A 15,915-nucleotide genomic window follows, 5' to 3' on the forward strand; every position below is an offset into this window, starting at 1 on the left:
TCCATTTGCCAAGGGTTCTGGTTGCCATCACAATGCCGTTGTTCCTTTCTGATACTCTCCTATCCCACACAGCAGGCAGAAAGGGGAGCCCTGGCACCAGTGTCATCAGCACCGTGTGCCAGGCAGATGGGCCAAACTCTAACCCTCTGCATTTCTTTTTCATTGCAGATGGCACGCCCGATTCAGGTGAAACCTGCAGACAGCGAGAGCCGTGGAGGTAGTTGTCATCTCTCCTTGTTTCTCCTTTGGTGGCTTTGTGGTTGTGAGGGGGATGAAGCAGAGAGACAGAGTCCTGACCTGGCCTTCCCCTTCAGCATTCTGTATGAATGGATGTTTGTATGTGTCAGGGATTTGGGGGGTGGATGGGAGGGAGAGGTGAGGAATAGGCTTTAGTGAGGACTTTTCAGCTTGGCTCAGCGGGCAGCTGAGACCACCCCAAGCTGTACGGGCCGTAGCGTGGCTGACCGCTCTTCCCAGTCCTTGGGGGGTGCTGTTAGCCTGGCACTGTCTGCCCCAGGGGGTTGCTGAAGCAGGCATGCACATTTGTGTGTGGCATGGAGTCCTTGAAGGTGTAAGCAGTTGGGAAGAGGTTTCCTGTTATTTCCTTTCTTGCTTTTATTGGGTTTCAGCCCAATAAAAGCCAGATCAGTGCAGCTGTGCTGGCTGTTTAACTTGTTCAGCTTTGGTGCTCTGTGGCTGATTCTCCTATCTGCAGCTCACCCCTCTGCCTCCCCCATCACTGTTGGACTTTCTCAGCCCCTCCACTCTCAGTATTGCAGCGGCCCCCATCACACTGCCATGGTCCAAATGCTGTTGCAAAAAATAGCATGTGGAAATGTCTCTGAAGGAAAAGGATCCTGAGTTTAAGCCTGAGATGGAGGTGCTGGCAGCCTGCAGGGGGCCAGCTTGTTTAGAGCAGCATATACTGAATAGTGCAGAGCTGGAAGACTGAGAACTGGAGAATCTTTCTTAAAGTAATGGGGAGCTTACAGCAGCTCAGATGCCTCCTTCAGGTGGAGAAGGTTTGCAGCTCCAGCTCTTCCCAAATACATGAACTCATTTTGCTGCTTTTCCTCGTCTTACTGGTACGTTTCTTTTCCCCTTCTTTCATTCCTGCATCTGCCTCTCCATTCCTTGTGCTGTTGGCACTGCCTCTGAAAGCAGTTTCTTGGTGGGGAGAATGTTTCTGAGTCTCTTTGTTCCTGTAGGGCAGCATATCCTGCATGCTGTGTTTAGATTTGGAATCCTTTTGTTTTGGATTTTCAGGTGTCATTTCCAAGCAGCTTGTAGTGACTTTGGTTTGTTGCACCAGCAGAAACATGAGATATATTTTGTAATATTGTATACAAACATGTGTATTTATGTCTGTGTGATCCTCCTTTAAAAAAATGTTTAGCTGTTTAAGTCAGATCATTTTTTCCAAATAGAATCTGTAGGTTTTCATACTTACTTGAGGGATTAGACATCTGACTTCTACTGAAAACTGGCCATTTTTATTCCCTTTGTCTATGCTGAAAATCCCGGCCATTGCACCTATGGATATGTTTCTTTTGAAAAGAGCCATGGCTTCTCTTTTATACGCAGCTCTGTTTAGTGTCACAAAACGTGTTGGAACTTAACATCTCTGATGCCTTTCTCCTTTGTGAAAGAGAGCTGAAACAGGTCAACAGATTCAAAAGTTGTTAGTAAGGGATGCAGACACACACACAGAGCACTGCTGCACATTTCTCTGAGCATTTTCAGACAGGAAATGTTTCCATGACAGCAACGTGGGAAAGACTCCGTAGATAAAATCTGCTGCCTCTGAGAGGAACTGCTTAGTGCTGTCTGGGCTTCCTTGCTTACACGGCTTTTGGATGCCGAAAATGCTGTGGTGCCCCGGAGAGCCAGCACGCAGTGAGCTCTTCCCCCCAGGCTGCCAGCTGCTGCACAGCAACACAGCAGGCAGAGGAACTGACTCTGATTGTTGACACTTTCTAGTCCAGCCTAATGTGAGTGATGCCCTGTCCTGTAGTCCGGCACCTTCCTGCAGATTCCCCAGTCCATCATCCTGTCCTTGCTCTGGCCTTCCCTCCCAAGGGCAGACCCTGCATGGGTCTGCTGCAGGGGTGGGGTGGGGGTGCTGGGGCTTGGTGCATGTGTGAAGTCCAGCGACGTCCTCTGGACAGGGCTGTGCACCTGTCTGTGTCTGTGGGACACAGACAGAAGTATAGAACAGTAACGGATCCAGTAATAATGATAACAAGTGTTTCATTCTGTTCCTTGCAGCTCATGTCCCATTATTCTACAAGTAGCTCAATCGGCATCCTTTGATCAGTTCTCTAGTGAAAAGCCACTATACAGCATGAGTAAGATGATCTTAGTCTGCCAATTATTTTTTGCTTTCCCTACAGCAAGATGAGCTTTATTTCTAAGGGAGGAAAAACAAGCAAACAAACAAAAACCTTAGTGATTTTTGAATTAATTTTTATTGTTATATTATTAGCAACATTCGCCGCAAAGTATTTCAGATGCCACCTAATCTAGCAGAGCTGGGCAAAAAGTATACATTAACTTCAAAAAATGTGTTTCTATTTCACCATGCCAAAAAGAAAGATTTATTTTCCCCTTCCCACAAAATTGGTACAAAAGTGGCAATTTTTTTGTCTTTCAAGGAAAAAGCAACTAAGAAGAATTTACCATTTTTTCAGCACTCCTTCTTCTCATTCAAAAAGGCTTTCTTCCTGTTTTCATCCTGCTGAGGTTTTTCGTGGTAGGAGAAAAAATGGTCTTTTTGGACCAAACTCTCCCTTTGCTGCCCATCTCCCTACAGATTGCTGTTTTCCCAAGTGGGAATCTCAGAAACAGCCGTTCTTAGTGAAGCGTTGGGAAGTCTGTCTGTCTGTCTTACTGTCATTGGAGAGGCAGCAGTCTTCATTTTCCCAGGTCTTCATTTCTGTCCCCATTCCCAGTAACTTCCACCTTGTGTCTGACCGCAGTTCTGGGACGCAGCTATTGATGCGGATTTGCCAGGGAACCCTGGACCTGTCTCTGGGAGACTTTTGTGCTGAGGCCTGTGCGTCCTACAGCCTAGAGAAAGGCAGATGGGCAGCTCCTGTGCTGCATCCATTGCCACTGCCTGCCTGTTGACAGGGCTGGTAATCAGCTGGGCTAATGGCTAAGTGTGGAAATGAGACAGCTTGGCCCTGGAATGCCCTGCTGTGCTCTGAACACACGTCTTACCTCTGCAGAGCTGCTACCTTTAGCATAGCTTTTCCCCATCAAACCCCATTATACTTTGGCTTCTGAAATGCTTGGACTTTGCATTCCTGCTCAGCTTTCTCTTCACACTTCGTCAAGAAACTTGGCTGAGCCTAACCAAGGCAGCCTTGAGCTTTGCCATCTAATGCCCATGGAGATAAGAGGAGCTAATTTCCTATCTGGAAATGCCAGCACAGAAGCTCATGTTTATAAGCAGAGGATTTTGTTAGGGAAGCAGCAGGGACTAGGAAAACGCATGACTCTTCAGCAGGTCATAATCTGCAATCATACTGGTGAAGCTCTGCCGCTGGAGCCACCCATGACTCAGCTAGGCTGTGGCCTATTAAAGCTGGTATTCTTTCAAGTGAAATCCTAGTCAGATGCAGCCAAAGTACTGAAATCTGCTTTACCAGAGAAGCTGAGAGTCATTGTGGTGCCTCAGATTGTTCTTGCAGGCAGTGCATGATGGATGACATCCCCAAACTGCTGACCCTCTGGGCACTGAACCTTTTAGGGACAGAAAAACAGCAGTCTCCAGGTGAAAAGGATAAAGGGAAAGATGGTAGCCAAGGCACTGTTTCCTGCTAGCTTTCTCACAGCTGGAGTGTGCCATTGCCTTAGTAAATTTCATCCCAGAGGGCACACACCTTGCACATGACAGAAATCTTGTTTCCTTTGCTCACCACAAAAATGCATCCACTTCTGGAATCACAGCAGTTGTTGTTTGCCAGCCATGCTGTGGTAGGCTGGAGGAGAGGAGTAGCAGAGCAAAAAAAAAAGCATGGGTGAACACAGGGAGACAGGACAGGGAGGCATGCTTTTGGTAAATGCAGTGGGCTCTGAAATCTCTAAGCTTATGGAAAGTGCCACAGTCTGTGATGACTTCAGGTGTCAGGGCATCGACTCTGCTTCCCAGCAACAGAGCGGAGCCCAGCTTTGGCTCCTGGATTGCTTCTTAGAGGCTGCATATCCAAGAGAACTCATGTCTGGAAAACCATGCAGACAGATGGAGGGCTTATTATAGGGAAAAGCAGTCCTTTGGAGTCTGAACACCTGCCTCCCTCCAGCCCATGTGCCTTGCTTCGTTCCAGTTTCATTGCAGGGCTCAGAAAACAGTGGTTCCTGCAGGATCCACAACAACAAAAAAATGGAGTTCTCCGTGTGGTGGAAGCAGCGTCAAGACAGCATCCTACATTTGTCTAAATCAGGTTGCTATTTCCAAAGGTTTTCCGTTGTGATGCTCCTCTTGTCAGAGAAGTGGCTGAGGAAGTTTGCAGATTTGGAAAGAGCCATTCCCTGTAACCATGCTGGCAGGAGGTACAAGAAAGACTGGGGCAGGGCAGAACAACTTGGACAATGGAATGGCTGTATGCATCTATGAAGCTCTGCTCTGCAGTACTCTTGAAAGGAACTTCCTTTATCCTCTCCAGGGGCTCACACCTCTCAAATGAAGCATGCTGAATTAAGTACATGACATTGGAGCACCATCATTTGTCTCCTGATCTAAGGGATGGTATTCCTTGTGCCGAAGTGGCAGATGTGGCCAAGCCCTGGAAAGGTTGTTGTGGGGATATCTGGATGCTCAGTGTTACTACACCCTGCAGAAGGAATTTGCTAGGAAAAAGATGCCGCCTGCATGAATTCAGAGGAGGACCTGTCATTCTGGTACAGGCTTTGTCAACTCCTTCCTCCTTTCTCTTCTGCCTCTGATGTGAACCCTAGAGGGCCAAGAAGAGATGAAGTGAGGGGGCAGAGGAGGTTGTCTGAGCTTCTTGTGAGACCTGGAGCACTCCGCTGCACTGAGTTGATCTGACAGCTAGCCCAAGCCCATTAGCACTGCATTAGTACAGAAAGCTCGCTGCATACCCGAGGAGATTTGCTGCAGGACCCATCCCATCCACAACCAACCGCTTGAGCGGGCTGCCTCCCTCTCCCTGGTCCTTGCTGCCGACAGCTGCTGGCCAGATGGCACAAATCCGCTGGGTTTAAACGGGAGCAGTGGCCAGTGCTTGCGTGCCCTCCCTCTCGTGGCTGAAGCATTCAGCCTTAACCCCTTGGCTGTTCCCATGGTATCATCATCCCGACCTGCTCTGCACTCACCCGCCTCCTGCTGCTGCCTGCCTGCGCTGAGCACGTTTCCATGGGAACTCAACAGCCAGGGATCAGAGATAATTTTCCTGCTTGCTGGACAGCATGGGAAATTGCCAATCAGAAGGTGAAAAACAAGATCTGGAGAGAAATGGAGGACAAATTACAGGAGGAGGGTGTGCTGTTGTTACAAGTCGGGGAGTGAAATTCTTGCAGTGCTGCCAGAGTCCCTGCTGGGGAGCCAGTGACCACCGCTGTCACTTAAGGATGACAGCTGATTTGGGATCTACATCACTGGGAGTGATGGCAGCAAACATCAGGTGAGAGAGCTTACAGGATTTCACCCCAGTTGCAGAGATGAGGCAGCTTGGTCATTGGTAGGGGAATGGCCCTGCTTGGAAGCTGCCCAGAGCAAGAGGGCACTGGAAGGGTCGTTGGGTTCCAACACATCGGTGAGATTCAGCAGCAGAGGAGCCTGTTAGCAGGTCCCATCACTACTTCCTAGGGGCACAAGTCTGGATTCTTTCCCTACATGCGATCTAGAACTAGGCTGTACGAAATGAGAATAACGGTGAAGAAAAGCCTTCTCTTATATTGTCAGTGATTCCACCCCCTTCTAATATTGCCATTCAGAGCATTCAGAAGAGATTCAAAACCAGCGGATGTGTTTCTTTTTTTTTTTTTTTTAATCACAGTTTTAAGCTGTTCTGCATAGGCAGAAAAGCTGGTATTTTTTTTCTTCCAAACTCAAAAAAAAGAAAAGCTGAAATACCCAAATAAAAACAGGACTTCCAAAGCATTCTCTCAGCAAGCTCTATCAAACAACAGAAGACTTGCAGCAAAGCTGCAAGGACTGAGACCAGGTTATGCTATTTCAGAGGATCTTTCTCAAAGTACAGGGTTAAGAAAAATGCTTTTGGTGTGACAGAAACAGTATGAGGATGAAACCACAAGAATTGTCCTGGAAATTTCAAGGCCCTCTGAAGGAGAAAACAGCAGTTCATGGTTTAATGTTGTCTGGATTACAAGTTGATGAGGTTCCTTTTTGTTCAGTGCCTCCCTTGCAAAGCTGTGGTCTCTTGCATCTGTTAAACTGCTGCTTGGTGGAGTCTTAAGCTTTGTGTGACTGTGGTAACTGCCAGGTGTTTGCACCAACTTAGTCATCAGCCAAAACTAGAACCATTTATCTGACCCTTGGGTGGGGGCAGATGCTGTTGTATTGCTAATGCAGCTGTATGGCACCTGGTCTATTAGCTCCTGTGCCTGGGTGTTGCCAGAGCACTAAATTGTGGATGGACTCGATCAACTGAACTGCTCCAAAACGCAACCACTGCTATGCAGGTGCAGGGAGGAATGTAGAAAGAATAGGAAGAAAAATAGAAGGCGATGAAATTCCCACAGGTTTAGTTATTCAGGGAATTACGAAAATGGGAAGCTGGGTAATTTGGCCTTTTAACAATACACTGGACCATATATTTCAGCCACTTCCAGTGATATAAATCCTGAGTATGTGTTCAGGACTGCATAAGAGCCTTAGACTCAGCCCTTTACCCACGGTGGATCCAAGTGGCATCTGTGTTGCATGTATATCTAGTGCCCAGAGGAGTACTGTGCCTGCATGAGCTTGTGCTTGGGTTCAGCAGGATGTTGCAGCCATGAAAGTGGTTTGCTGTGCTGTCTGCATGGTGGAAGAGTGCATCTGTCTGCACAACCATTCTGCTTGCTGAGGAGGTCTCTCTATGAGTGTATTTGCTGGGCGTGGGTCCGTGTGCAGGCATGTTCCTGCCCCATGCATGAGCCTTCCATTCTCATGTGCTTGTCCGTGAACATTGTGCACATGCACGTGCTTTTCTGCAAGGAAGCAATGACACGTGGACACTTCTTGCACGTCTTCCCAAGTGCGTGGCGTGGGAGGGGAGCGGGAAGGCAGCGTGCTCATGCACCTGGGAGGGAGTCGTGCTCTGAGCTGGGGCTTTCCCTTCAGTGTGACGTTCGGCCATACACAGACACCACCACCCCTGCAGCCTGCTCTAGTGTTGTAGCTTCAAGACCTGTTGTTTTTCAGGTCATTGCACTCAAACAGATAACGGCTTCCTTGCTATTTTCCCTGACATGTGTCACATTACATTGGTTTTGTTTGAAGCCAGCCCCTCCGATCCTGTCACTAACAATAAGGAATCCTCCCTCACTGCTCCTCCCAAGCTGCATCCTGACATGTTCACTCCTGTGGGTTATGTCTCCCTGTGCATGTCTGAAGCAGTGGGATAATGTTAACTCTTAAGTTGACACAACCATCTTGCAAAAGTATAAATCAGGCTGGCAGTGGGGCTGAGATTTTAATGCTGTGCTATTTCAATAGCTGTTCCCAACAATCTGTGGAGGATGTTGCCCCAGCCACTGGTGTGTTTGTGCTTGAATGAATGGCATCAGGCTGTGTGATGGGCCCCTGTGTGGACTGATGGATAGGGGGAGAAAGCCCTGCATGCCGCCTCCACATTTGCCAATCCCAACGAAATCATAATCATTGCTGCTCCCTTCTGGTGGAAGAACCCAGAAGGACCCTGCACACAAGTCTTGGATGTGTTGGCCAGCCTCTCCCCTGGCTCCCCAGTGTGACCTGGGTACAAAATGCCTTTAGAGGGAGGTAGGTGGGAAACATGGAGCTGTTTGTTGACTCTCACCTGACTGTCTTGCATTCGGCTGATCCTGTTTTGAGACAAACAGGGACTCGTTTATTCCATGTCTTAGAGGACAGCTGGGGAGACACACTGGTTAGACTGGGGCTGGGAAGAGCAAATTAAAGTGAAGATGCTTAGGTATGTAGCAGCTGTGGAAGTGGTGATCTTGGATATAGGGAAACAGAAGCCAAGGGTTCTGTATTTATTCACCCTGCCTGGGATGGTCTGCTGTATTTCCTGAAGTACCTTCTTGAGCTTCAGATATTGTATAATAAAAGTATAATTGCCCAGGCAGCTTTTCTTATTACCATTTGCACTGGATCATCCAAAGGAAAGGGCTGATGAACAGGAAATTATTACTCTTTTGCTTTTCTTCAGGGAGGGGAGGACAGGGGAAGCCACAGAAACCTTTGCATGTGTGAGGAGCTCAGGAAGATCCAGCAGACTTAGCCTGAGATGCATTTCAGTCAACACCAAAACATTTCCATCCCAGGCATGTTTTCAACACGAGGCTGCTTTGTGCTTTAGCTTCCCTGCTTTGGACTGTGTGCCTCATAGAAGGTTGATGTTTCTGTTTGCCCCTAGGGGACAGGAAGCTCTTTGTGGGCATGTTAAATAAGCAGCAGTCTGAGGATGACGTGCTCCGGCTCTTTGAACCGTTTGGGGTCATTGATGAATGTACAGTGCTGCGTGGACCTGATGGTAACAGCAAAGGTGTGAACCCCTCGGTGTCGTACCCTTCCTCCCTGCTCTTCAGGTAGTGCTCACCTGCCTCACAAATAGTGCCTCCTTTCCACTGGGGCGCTTCTTCCCTCACTACATCTTTATGGGAACCTGTAATCCAGACAGGCATAGGGAGAAAGGCAGGAAGAGCTGTCTGCTGCAAGGAAAGACTGGGGAAGATGGGCAGAGATCTAGATGAAAGGAGGGGAAGCAGAGAGCAGTGAGTAGCTGAGTTACCAGAATTGTTCGTGAGCCTGTTGGCTCAGTCTGGGTCTGCAGTTTGAAATGTTTGTACCCACAATAGGGAGTGCAGAGAGAGTTTGGGGAAGAGGTAATCAGGGGCAGAGGTGGAGATAGTGGCATCATATCTAGGGTGCATCATTGAAACAACAATTTGAAACCCTTCCTGTTTTTTTCAGGATAGAGTACGTGGTCATCCTTTTGTTCCCCACTTTCTCAGGGTGGCTTTCCTTTGCCCTGCCTGAGACTCGGATACTGTCTCTTGTGTGGCTATGCAGAGGGCACTGTCACAGCAGTCCCATCACTGCGTTTCCTGTGCTCTTTCTGTCCCTTTCCAGGCTGTGCTTTTGTAAAGTTCTCATCTCATACAGAGGCTCAGGCAGCAATCCACGCACTCCATGGCAGCCAGACAATGCCCGTGAGTATGAGGCCAGGGTACCTACCTGCTTCCTAATTCTCCTTCCCATTGCCCTGTTGCAGGGAACTCCCTTTGTCCACAACTATGACAGGTTCAACTGCAGTTTGCAGCTCATACGATTGTGGGGGCTGGGTGCATGTGTGCACATCTGTGCTCTTGCCTTTGGGAAACATCCTGTCTCCTGGGCTGGTGTGTGTCTATGTTTGCCCAGACTGGTGGCGACAGTACTTTTATCTGTAAAGGCTGAATAAAAGAGAGCCAAGGGCCAAGCCATGAATTTGTCTTGGAAACAGCTACCCAGAGTAGTTCAGATCAGAGTAAGGTACAACCTAGCGCTTCAGCAGTGTGAAGTCAGGACTTCAGTGCTGAGCGTACTCCCTGGCCTTCTCCCACGTAGGTGTCGGAGGAGGCCTCCGGGATAGGCTGGGAGTAGGTGGGAATGCCTTGTGCATAGTGTGGGATTGTGTAACCACAGCTGTGCCCTCTCATGCATGCGGAGCTGCAGTTGTCTCTCACAATTCAGGTTGGATATCAGAAAAAGGTTTTTCACCGAGAGGGCGGTTGGGCACTGGAACAGGCTCCCCAGGGCAGTGGTCACAGCACCAAGCCTGCCGGGGGTCAAGAAGCGTTTTGGACAACGCTCTCAGACACGTGGTCTGATTTTTGGGTGGTCCCCTGCAGACCCAGGAGTTGGACTCGATTATCCTTGTGGGTGTCTTCCAACTCAGGATATTCTGTGATCCTATGAATCTCAAACCAGGATTGGAGCAATGTGTGGACAGAACAGTGCATTGCTGCAGCAGGGCTATTTTCAGCTGCTGGGAACTGCTCTACCTGTCCAACCAAGCTCACAGTGAAGGCAGCCAGGGATGTCTGCAAGCTGCAGCTGTGCAAAGTTGTGTGCGAGGGGAAGGGTGGGACAGGGAAGGTTGCATGGATGGATGGATGGATGGGGAAGGGTGTGGCACAGGTTCCAGGCAGCTCCTGAGCACTTTCACTCCGATATTTGCTCTTCTGCTCCTCTTCCCACTCCTCTCTGCTGCCTGCTATGCCCCGTCCCACTTTGTCTGACTGCTGACTCTGGCTGTCCCCCAGCCTCCTCTCCCCCTGCCTCCTTTCTCTGTCTCTCTCTGTGCCTAGGGCGCCTCCTCCAGTCTAGTGGTGAAGTTTGCTGACACAGATAAGGAGAGGACCCTCCGTCGTATGCAGCAAATGGTGGGGCAGCTGGGGATATTCACTCCATCTCTCACCTTGCCGTTCAGCCCATACAGCGCCTATGCGCAGGCTGTGAGTATCACGCGTGTGTGTGGGGGGGAAGGCTGCCCTCTTGGCTGTGGGGCAACACCATACCTGGGCTGGGAGGCCACAGGCAGATCTCTAGAACAAATGTGTGAAAGCTTCCCAGCACCGAGAGTTGTTCCTGGCTTCAGTCTCTCAGTCAGCAGCACAGCCTGGAAGGGGTGACAGGAGAGATGTGGAACCTTCTTAAAATGAGGCTGTATTTCTCTGATGTGGTGTAGACTGGCGGAGGTGTCTGGGAACAGGTCGAGCCTGATCCAGTGTCCTGTCTTGTTTTGTGGACAGCTCAGAGGCATGATTCCTGGGTGGTGTCTGCCAGACAGGGCAGCCTGCCAACTTGTAAACTTTTCAGGGTCCATGGCACAAATGTGTGTCTCACTTTCACTTTTGAGGAACCACGAGAGCCCTGGGCACAACCTCAAGCATTTCCTTCTCTGCTGAAATTCTCAGGAGGGCCCTAATCTTCCCCTAGTGCTGTGCTTGGCTCCCAGGGTTTTCTCTCTCAGCTAGCATGACTGTGGTGTTTGCACAATGCTGGAGAGGGAGCGGTGGTGAGCAGAGGGTCAGAGGTGTTGCAGCTGTCTGACTTCTTCTCTGGCAAGACTGACATTTTTTTGAATCTCAGTTTGGGAACCTCAATGCCTTGTGGTGATGGTAGGGATTTCCACTGATGTTTGAGGTATGTCCCAAAGTCAACAAGTCCCTGATCAGCTGTGGTGGAGCATCTTTCAGGTATTGGTGACCATCAGTTAAGTCTCTCTGCTACCAAGTATAAAGCCCATGCAAAGGGGCTCAGAAATTGCTCAAGGTATGAGAGATGCTTGTGTCAAACAAAGACAGTCAGTGCTGCTACTGTTTTCCTGGGTGACAAATAAATATCTTCCCACATATACGTGGACACATCTTTCACCTGTGGCTTCAGTGGCTACTGGATTTGTTTCCCTGTTGTCTAGCAGAGACTGTTTGATTCTTCTTGTGAAATGGGGCTGAGTGTGGTTATACCATGTCGAGCACCAAGGCTGCCAGCAGATAAATTGGTTGGAGGGGAGAGCCCTCTCCGAATGGACACTGCTGTCTCTTGCCAGGGCCAGTCTTTTCTATCTGGCTCTGATGTCCACAAACCATCTACATCACACATCCAAGGTTGTATGTCTGCTCAGCTGTGGGACAGCTCTGGCATGAACATTCTGGTATATCTTCTGGCATCACAGAGGTGGTGCTGACTTGTGCATGGTGTGGTGGTGAAGGAAGCAGGAATGGGCTGCACGCTGAGATTAATGGCAGAAAGTACTTTTTTATCTTATGGCCCACACTGTGTAAGGTGGGAAAGCAGCAAGGTCTTCTGGACTCAGTTTTTAAATGTCCTCCAGTCTTCAGAAAAGCCTGCTGATGACAACAGAGTCAGTCCTCAGCTGAGCTGCTTGCTTCTCTGCATCTTCTTTCTCCTCAGTTGTGTCTGTGAATTTGTTGCCTTGTCTCTGCTTCTTTACCAACCTTCCTGTTCTGTGACTGTTTTGCCTTCATTCTTTATTCAGGACTCAGCCTGTCTCCCACTCTTTCAATACCTTTCTTCCTTTACATTTTACTTTCCACTGGTTTGGGTTCTCTCTGCTTCTTCCTAAGGCACTGACTTCACACCTGATTGTTTCTTCGCAAGTGTCATCCCAGGCTATATTAGGTCTAAAGTTATTCTGATTTTCAAATAAGATTAATTAAAAAATAGGCAAACAGTGCATGTTAGCTGATAGAATTTTAAAGAAAAATTTGCATCTTTATCCGGGCAATAGGACTGGCTAAGCAGCTGAAAACAGTTTGTTTAAATGCTAGAACCAGATTTTGATCCCAGGTGTCTCTTCTGCAAGTGAAAAGTGAGTATTTCCTTCAGTTTACTCAACAAGTTGAATTCAGTGATTAGTTCAGATGAAATCAGTTGGGAAACTGAAAAAAAATGTCAATACAGAAGAGGCCTGAAGAAGCAGTGAGTGCAATTTACGAACTGTATATAGTGGTTGAATATTTCTTGTAGTTCATAAATCAGTTAGTTCTAAACACAAAACATAGTTTGTTTACACACACACACCTTTTTATGGTTATTATGGCTCATTAAAGTAATTTGATTCATATAATGAAAACTATTTCAGCATGCTAGTTTGGTGCATTTGCATTTGATTGCAGGTCTTGTTCCAGCTAGAACCTGGCAAAGACCAGGCATTAATGAGAAAAAAAAATCAATATTCATCTAGTAGGTAAGAAATGCATTGGTTTCTGCGTGCTTAAATGGAGAAAGTGTAAAGATAGGACTAGGAATATGTGCAGGCTGTTTGTCAAAGGGATGCCTTCTTTAGCAGGACTTCAACGCTCTCAGGAAGATCGCGTTTTGCTGTGGCCCCAGGTGAGTGGTTCCCAGTAATGTGAGTTCAGTTCTGCCTCAGGGGAATCACTCCAAAGACAACGTGGATGCTAACAGATGAAATGATTCCAGGGCACCTGCTTTCTGGGGGCAAGTGGTAGTGAACCCCTTTGCTGTCAGTGCAGAAACTGCTGCATGGTGAGCTTGGGTGGCTGCCTCAACCCCCCAGGCAGGAGGAGGCACCACAGGGCTCTCCCCCGAACCTGCGCCACCCTGTGCAGCCAGTTCCACCCCAGCTGCTTTGCTTGTGTCAACATAGAGAGACAGCAATGACATGGAACTAGGCAATTACTCTTTTTTTTTTTTTTTTCTTCTTTTTTTCCTGCACCAGTAATAACTGTGGTATGGAGGAAATGAAGAGAAGGTTCAGCTAGATGTGAACTTGTCAGTTACCAGGTCTTCCAGCTGAGACCTGAACCAGGCTGGCAGACTCAGCCACTTGTAGAGGTGGCAGGTTACATGAGTGTGGTAGATTAATGTTGCAAAGGAGGCAGTGGGATACACTTGTAGTTAACATAAAGATGATTTGTGTTTTTCTTGTTTTTGCTATGTGCCACCCCAGCTCCTTCTGTGGAACAGTAGTTTCCAGAGCATTGCACCTATGCATCCCCAGCTCATCTTGCCAGACAGTGAAGACAGGGCTTATAAAGGGGGCTAGATCATTTTGCATCCAGAAGATAATCTTTGTTGCTGCCGCACCCTGAGAATAGTCTGATTTAGTCTTACGCCCCATGGCAGTAGTTCATGGCCAAACAGGACAAGAAGGACTTTTCTTGTCTTCCTCCTATCCCCATGCCCAAACTTAGTCCCCTTCTTTTGCAGCACACACCTCTGCACGGTCAGCTGTGTTACAGGACCCAGAAGAGCAGCCAGCCTCCAGTCCCAGGTGCAGGCTGCCAAGCTTAGGGAATTGCACGTCCTGCGTGACCTGGGCAGACATTGGGTTGTGCGTCTACCAGAATGGGTGCCGTGTCTCACAGCCCATTGGAGAAGCTGGGCAAAAGGAGAGGGGTTTGGGCTGCGCTTCTCGAGTCCCTTGGGTTATTTAACACTTGGCACAGCCCCAGGAAAAGAGGCAGTGCTGAGAGAGGGGGCTGAGCGCCCCTTCCCCATCTCTCCTTACTGTGGAGCTCCCTGAGCAGGGAGGGCCACATCACCTTTCCTGTGCCTTGCTGCGTGACACCGCCCCCGGCTGCTGGCTGAGGAGTGCTGGCTTGGGGCTGCACCTGGTCGTCAGGGGGCTCCAAGGGCTGTAAGGCAGCTGGTACTGCCAGGGCCCGCTGGGATGTGGGCAGCTCTGGGGCACACAGCGGGAGCCCAGCAGCCAGCTGGCCCCAAGCGCGCGAGGCCCAGGGTGACCCGAGGCCCGGAGTGGTGCCTGGCCCTGGCTGCGCAGGGCTTTGACGGCCCGTGGCCCTGCTTTGCAGCTGATGCAGCAGCAGACGACCGTCCTCTCCACCTCCCACGGCAGCTACCTGAGTCCCGGCGTCGCCTTTTCCCCGTGCCACATCCAGCAGATTGGTGCCGTCAGTCTCAACGGGCTGCCAGCCACTCCTATTGCACAGACATCAGGTGAGGCCTGGTGTGGGCCAGGACGCAGCAAGACCTTTGCCTACTGCTAAGCCCACTGCTCCAGCACTAAGCATGGTGCTCACGCAGGTAAAAAGTTACCACAGTCTTCTGGGATCAGCCTCTGCATTATTCCCCTTATTTTCTAACAGTGAGCCACTGCAGGTGGTAGTACTTAGTTCTGCACAACTTCCTGCACCCTCCCTGACAGCCTTATGTGTTTAGCTTACATTCCTCTCTGGAACAGTTGGTCCCTTCAGTATATTATGGTAAAGGATGACCAAGTTCCCAGGATCGCACCTGACTGAGTACAGCAGTGCTGTTACTCGTTATCATCATCCCCAATAACAATATCAGTCGTAATGCACATTGGGTTTGAACACTTGTCAAGAACAGGGCTGTAGCACTCTAGCTGCTATACAAACCTGGATTAAAAGTGTTGTAACCCAAAGCTCTGACAGCAGCCAGAACTAGCAATGCTGTACACACTCTTCTTACCAGTGCTGCCTCGAATTTTGTGAAAGCTCCAGTGCTATTATCTGACACCTGCAAGTGCCAACTAGAAGTAAGAGCTTCATACACAGCAGTCTTGACAGGCAGATATGAGGGAGCACAGGCTTTGCGGGACCTTGTCTCACATGGTATCTCCTTTCTTGCTCTGCAGGGCTACATTCACCTCCTCTCCTGGGAACAACAGGTGTGCCCGGACTGGTGGCACCCATTTCAAATGGATTTACTAGTGTGGTACCATTCGCAAGTGGCCACCCAACCTTGGAAACGGTTTACACCAATGGCTTTGTACCATACTCAGGTATGGAGCACAGGAAGAAAACATCCAGAGACCTTTGCAACTGCAGTTAGCTTCTTTTTTCTGGATTCCCGCACCAAACACGTTTTCTACCTGAAAGTAACTACCTGGAAGGGAGTTGTGGGGAGCTGGGGGTCAGCTTCTTCTTGCAGATAACTAGTGATGTGATAAGAGGGAATGGCTTCAAGTTGCGCCAGGGGAGGTCAGGTTGGAAATCAGGAGAATTTTTTTCTCAGTAAAAGTGGTCAGGCATTGGAATGGGTTGCCCAGGGAGGTAGTAGAGTCATGGTCCCTGGGGGTGTTTAAGGAAAGGTTGAATGTGGTGCTTAGGAATGTGGTTTGGTGGGTAATATTGGTGGTAGGGAGACAACTGGACCAGATGATCTTGGAGGTCTTTTCCAACCTTAATGATTCTATGATTCTAGCCCCCTTCCAAAGAGAA

General features: G+C 49.0%; 1 protein-coding gene across 4 annotated transcripts in view; it reads left to right on the top strand.

Moving 5' to 3' along the window:
• The window catches only part of CELF5 (CUGBP Elav-like family member 5), a 39,664-nt gene that overhangs the window by 18,447 nt on the left and 5,302 nt on the right, over positions 1–15,915 (top strand). For 2 of the 4 annotated variants that reach the window (XM_068661863.1, XM_068661864.1), the window contains exons 3-8: positions 169–220; positions 8,592–8,720; positions 9,308–9,387; positions 10,528–10,674; positions 14,524–14,668; positions 15,330–15,476. In XM_068661863.1, coding sequence (XP_068517964.1) covers positions 169–220; positions 8,592–8,720; positions 9,308–9,387; positions 10,528–10,674; positions 14,524–14,668; positions 15,330–15,476 — 700 coding nt within the window. The remainder of the gene's footprint in view (positions 1–168; positions 221–8,591; positions 8,721–9,307; positions 9,388–10,527; positions 10,675–14,523; positions 14,669–15,329; positions 15,477–15,915) is intronic. The other 2 variants (XM_068661866.1, XM_068661865.1) reach the window with 1 other exon arrangement.

The sequence above is a fragment of the Anas acuta genome, chromosome 26, assembly GCF_963932015.1.
Source record: "Anas acuta chromosome 26, bAnaAcu1.1, whole genome shotgun sequence".
NCBI classification, from domain to species: Eukaryota; Metazoa; Chordata; class Aves; order Anseriformes; family Anatidae; genus Anas; species Anas acuta.